This window comes from Cornus florida, unplaced genomic scaffold, assembly GCF_030987335.1.
Source record: "Cornus florida cultivar Cherokee Brave unplaced genomic scaffold, ASM3098733v1 CherokeeBrave_3.0.0_Hap2_Chr08, whole genome shotgun sequence".
Lineage (NCBI taxonomy): Eukaryota > Viridiplantae > Streptophyta > Magnoliopsida > Cornales > Cornaceae > Cornus > Cornus florida.
The window spans coordinates 38433405-38439629 of NW_026775578.1; the positions used below are offsets into that span (position 1 = coordinate 38433405).

A 6225-nucleotide genomic window follows, 5' to 3' on the forward strand; every position below is an offset into this window, starting at 1 on the left:
AATCGGATTGGATTCGGATTAGAACCCGATCCATTGACAGGTCTAGTTACAAGGAAGACTTTGTCTTACAATGAATCCGGATAGAAAAGTGAATGCGTATATATGGATTGAGTATTAATCTCATCTAATAACTTAAATTTTTGGGTTGAATTGGAAAACATTACACTAGCCCAGTCACCATGGTATTGTAATGGGTTAGTCAATTTTATTTTAATTATTTTTTCATAAAAATTTTTGAAACATATTTTTTACATCTGTTTGTTTATATATCTATATGCAATATATATATATATATATTGTAGGTAGGCCATATGTGGAGAAAAAGAAACAAAAAGAGTATTTTTAGCTTGGGGCCCAAAAAAAAAAAAAAATGATATTTAAAAAGATTATTTGCAAAGCCCGAAGATTTTACTAGGGGCATCTTCATAAATTCTAAAAAATTGAGGTTTAAAATGAAATATAAAAAATGTAGTGGGGGCCGCCCTCACTGGTACCATGCTAGGTCCAAATTGTGGTGGTTAATTTTCAAAAAAAAATAATAATTGTGGTGGACTTAGAGCTCTAAGTGTCACTTTTGAAAGACCGTCACCACTTCAATTCCAAATATAAAAAAAGTTTTGGTATTCTAAAGTCCTTGTCTCAAGTAGAAAATATGTGACCATTTGTTCACGAACAAGTCCAACTGTATGAGATTATGGTCAGGATTTTGAATTTGAATTCATTTTTGTGAAGTGATTCTTTCATTATAATTGGTAATTACATTTTTTTGTGGGACTCAAGCTCGAGCTTAATAATGAGTTGAGTTTGACTTAAACACACAAAATTAGACTGGACGATCTAGATCTAGATAACTTGTAAAAATAACGTAAATACTAATTAACTTCTCTAATTAGTTCATAGCTAATTTAGTTATAATCAAAGACATTGCAAAAACGTTAATTGAAAAATAACAAATAATTTTGCTTAATTCACATACCTGTTGTTAAATTGTTAGCTGTCAAAAGGTAAGATTTTAAATTTTTTATTTTTTATTTTTAAAAAATTGTGGGATCCACATATAACAGTAGAGCGAATTGCAAAAAACTCTCCTTGACTTTCACTCGTTAGCAAAAAACTCCCTTTATGAATTATTTTATAAAAAAAAACCCCCTTCAACTATTATGAATGGGGTATTTTAACTGATATATGTTTAAGGTGTTATGTTTTGGACAAAAATACCCCTTAAACAATTACCCTCTTCGTCAATAGTTTTTTTTTCCTCTAATTACCTCTCAATCTCCACCACAGCCACCACAATCCACCTCAGCCACTGCCACCACAATCCACATCCATCCAACCCTTCTATATCTCTATTATATGTATGTATGTATATATATGCATGCACATATACAATTGTCATACATTGAGGAATTTGAACCAAATCATCGTTTTTCTTTGAGATTACAACTTGTTTTTAGCTTTTTGCTTTGATTTATTGAAGCCCAATTGAGGAATTCGAAAACCGAATTGAGTGATTTGAAGGGATTGGAAAATGAGTATGTACAGGAGAGATCCGTGGGGTGGGCCTCTGGAGATTCACACGGCTGACTCCGCCACGGACGTTGGATGAGTTGGGACTGGGAGAGTAGAAGAAGAAGAGGTATGTGGATCTGGGTTGTATCATTGTTAGCTGCAAGATCTTTCTTTGGACGGTCGGGGTCAATCTCGCCGCCGAATTGTTAGTAGGGTTCATCACCCACTATCCTTAAAATGTATAAAGGCACACTACAAGAAATATCATTTTTACCGGCAGTTTTTATGTGTGTGCCGTTGTTAATTAATTTTTACCGGTAGTTTATAATAATAAATTGCCATTATTGGTTATAATACCGGCGATATGATAAAAACGGCCGGTATATATGTAGTATTTCCGGCAGTGTTTATAAAAGCGCCAGAATTAATTAAATAATTCCGGCGGGTATAAAAAATATGCCAGAAATTATGTAATTTTTATTTAATTGTTATTATTTTATGTATTATTATTTTATGTTTAGGGGAGGCTATTACTATTCACATGATTTCTATTCCTCCCTTCTATTCTCTCACTGACTCGATCACGGCTTCAAACCTTGGTGGTAGTTGCTCACCATCCCATTCATCAAACCTTGGTTACATGTTTTATGTAATATTACTATATATATATATATATATATATATATATATATATATATATATGTGTGTGTGTGTGTGTGTGTGTGTGTTTATGTAATGGCAGTTGCTCACCATCCCATTCTCTGCACCACATTAAACCAAACTCACCATCCGCCCTACATTTACTCTGCAACTCTCTTTCTCCCCCTCCTCTCTGTCTATACATTATATATACATACCATTACATAAACACACACACACATATATATATATATATATAGTAATATTACATATTTGTTTCTCTCTAAAGAAACAATAACCAGCCCTGGACAGCTGAAACTCAAACAAAATTTGAAACAATTCCAGAAATCTGCAATCCGGAATTTTGTTTTGTCTTTCAGGTTTGTATTCATCAACAATATACTTCTCAAACAAGATCTAATTATATTGATTGTAATGGGCTTTCCAAACAGACCCTAAGTCGAGTTAGACTTGCCCCCAACAAGCATATGAACATGAGAATTGTTGCATTTCTGTCTATACATTATATATACATACCATTACATACATACGTGTATATAGATATAGTAATATTACATATTTGTTTCTCTCAAAAGAAACAATAAAGAAGAGCAAGAAAAAGAAGACTAGACGCAACTCTATCATCCTGTCTCTATACTTCCTCTGTTCGTTTTCTGTGTGCGCTGAGAAAATTTTGAATAATTGACAAACAAAGACGAAAGAATACAATTTGAATTTGAAAAAATGTTGAGAATCAATATGTTACTTTTGATGCTCTTTTTTTCATGGGTTTGTTCTTCGGTCACATTGTGGTGGCAGTGGCAGAGGTGGGTTGTGGTGGTGGTGGGATGCAGGAGATTGAGAGGTTAGAGAGGGGAAAAAAAAAAAAAAAATTGTTTAAGGGGTATTTTCATCAAAAATATAAAACCTTAAACAGACATCCGTTAAAATACCCCAGGGGCCAAAGCAAGAATTGCAAAGTAGGGAGGGCTAAAAATAATTAAACCCATGATTACTTAGTGTGTCATCTATACTATAAATACATAATTATCATGCATCAGTTATTCAATTAAACCCAATAATTTACAATTTTCTAACACATTTACACTTCCAAATTTTAACGTATTTATACAGTCAAGAAACCATTGAAGTTTGCTTCATACAAGTATTAAAACAAACAACTACAAGAATGCAAGATATATATGTTCCTTATTAATAAATTCACATTAGAAAGTAAAACCTATGTGCTCCGCCCATGACTAGTTATTAATCCATTATATAGTAAATTACCCAATTTAACAAGAAATTATCAAGTCATCAACAAAGCCCTTTATATATATATATATATACAAAAATAAAATTCAATATTTCACTGGATTAGGAATAATAATCCATGATATCCATTTACTTATGCCTTAGTGCCTTGTACACGAAGAGTTTAGGTTTTTTTCGATAGACTAACAATGTGTTTTGGTTTACTGGGTTGGGCCCTATTATATTTTATCATGGTTTATTTTGTGATTGGGCATGTCTATGGTTCGTGGGCTTGCTCATATTTAAGGTTTGATCTTTGTAAATTTTATAACTCTTTTTATTTATAGAAATACTATAAATTGGGTTGGGCTGATAGGAAGAGGAAGAGTAGTACACGGGCTTATAGGAACAATAGTACTAATTTTTTTTCTTTTCAATTGGACCTGGGCTATAGCCCAGGTTAGCCCAGTACTAGTTCCTCCATTGAATACCCCCCTCATGATAGTTGAGGGGGGATTTTTTGCTAAAACAATTCATAAAGGGAATTTTTTGCTAATGGGTGAAAGTCAAGAGGGGTTTTTTACAATTCGCCCATAACATTATAATTGCGTTTCATGCAATTTTACTACTAGCTTCTTCCAAAGATAAAAAGTCTTTGGTACTCCGAAGACCAACCATAAATAAAAATTATAATCCATTCCATTCAACAGATCAATACGATTAACGTTTGGCTCAAACTTGTTTCATTAATAAAGGGGTTCACATGTGAACTTATTTTGTGAATGTGCTAATGACAAGTGTTCATGAACATTCTTGTAAATACTATGTGTTTTATCTTATAAAAAAAAAAAAAACATTCTTGTAAATCTTACTATTTCATTAAAATTTGTAATTAAATTTTGTTCTTTGGGCCTCAAGCTCAAGCTTGATAATGTACTCGAGACTAAACTCAAAATAAACTAAACAACAAGATAGAGAGAAGTCGAGCTTGACTTTGAACACATAAAATTAGACTCGACGATTTTGATCACTTGCTAAAATAATACTCCGTATCTAAAAGTATTTCAAATTTAATAAAATAACCTAAATACTAATAAACTTCTCTAGCTAGTTCCTAGCTAATCTAGTTATAATCAAAGACAACTGAAAAACGACTTATCTTGCGGATAACATGTTAGATAACAGCCAATTCAATTCCAAAAAAATTTAAAGTTGCCACAAATATATACATTTTATGGAAACTGGCTATTACATTCTTGATTTCATTTAGAGTACAAATCTATAGCATTTGAAAATATGCCCAAATTGCACCTAATATCTGTCAACTGTCAAATTTGACTAACTTTTTTTATTTATAAATCCCCCCAAAGTACTCCTAAACACGGAAATCAGTGCTTTTAATTTTTTTTTTTTTAAACCCCTTATCAGTGCTTTAAATTTGGTACAGTATGAGTTCGACGCCCCTGCGGGCCTGCCCTCCATTAGGATCCAGATAAAAACTCCTTAGTTCCTCTTCACTCCCTCGAAGTCCTACCCAACCCTCTACTGGTTGGGATTCAAATCCATATACTCTTTTCGTCCACTTGAACACGAGGTAAGCTGCATAGTTTGTGTCAGGCGATATCATCTGAATACTTATCCTCCCACGAATTTCAAGCCAACACACATCGACAAGCTCTGCCACCCCAGCGAATCTGATTTTGTAAATTTGGTTTCATTGAATTAATTAACACCATACATGGAGAAAACAAACGAAGAAAAGAGCAGCACAATGAGAGATAGACCTGGACTCGGGTAGAGAAATCCATCTCCAATACATAGGTGTATCACCATAAACAATTGTGAGGGATCTTGCAGCTAACATGAAACATTTCTTCCCACTCCATTTATCCAATGAAAAACTCTGCTTAATGCCACTAATGAGAAGTTAGAGAGAGATTAAAATGAAAACTGAAGCAAACACTGTGTATAAAGTAGATTACAGCCACCCAAATGGACATTCAGAGAGAAAAAGACTAGAAAGAACCAAAGCTCCAAAACAGAAACGCCAACTCCACCCTGTGAATCATATGATTCAACTCAAAAGGTACAAAACAAAGCTAACAAGAATTACATGTTATGTTGCAGTACTAATGAATAACACGAGTCTGCAATCACCAGCAAAGATGGCTTTTGACAGGCTGTTTTGCAACACAACCAGATTCATAACCAACCCGAAATTTGTTGTGTTAGGCATAGCTTACACGTGATTCAAGGGTTCTCTATTTGAACACTATAAATGATTATCCATAATTAACTAGTGATACAACATATTGGGAGATTGCAGCTACTAACTGATGAAATAGATATTTGCTATTAGTATTAAACAAACAAGTAGAGACAAGCAAAGGGAACAGCAGCAGATAAGTAGTTTATTTTCCCTCAAAAAAAAAAAACACCTTCCTGCAAATCTTCAAATCTTTGTCTGAACTATAATTGCATTTTATATTGGGAGATTTGCAAACAATCCCCCTTTACTATTACCCAGTTCGGAAAAACCCCCTTATGAATATTTTTAGCAAAAAATCCCCTTCAACTATCCCAAGGGGTGTTTTTAACTAATGTCCGTTTAAGTGGTTGTCTTATAGAATTTTTTGGACGAAATTACCCTTTAATAGATTCTTCTTCAAACAATTTATTTATTTTTTCTCTATTCTCTCTCTGCGTCAAGCAAGCCTTCTCATTCCTTCAAATACAAAGTTAACAGCAGATTGAGAAACCCAATTGTGAAATCAAAACAATTTTTGAGTAGTAGGTGGTGGAATCAAAAACAATATAGGA

General features: G+C 33.3%; 1 protein-coding gene across 1 annotated transcript; it reads right to left on the bottom strand.

Moving 5' to 3' along the window:
* Positions 1–4734: 4734 nt before the first annotated feature.
* On the bottom strand, positions 4735–5403 carry LOC132268607 (F-box protein PP2-B10-like). Its single transcript, XM_059769434.1, has 2 exons — positions 5190–5403; positions 4735–5099 (listed from the first exon to the last, which is right to left on the bottom strand). Exons 1-2 carry the CDS (start codon positions 5267–5269, stop codon positions 4838–4840), a joined length of 342 nt encoding a protein of 113 aa, XP_059625417.1. The 5' UTR covers positions 5270–5403; the 3' UTR covers positions 4735–4837.
* Between the last annotated feature and the right edge of the window lie 822 nt (positions 5404–6225).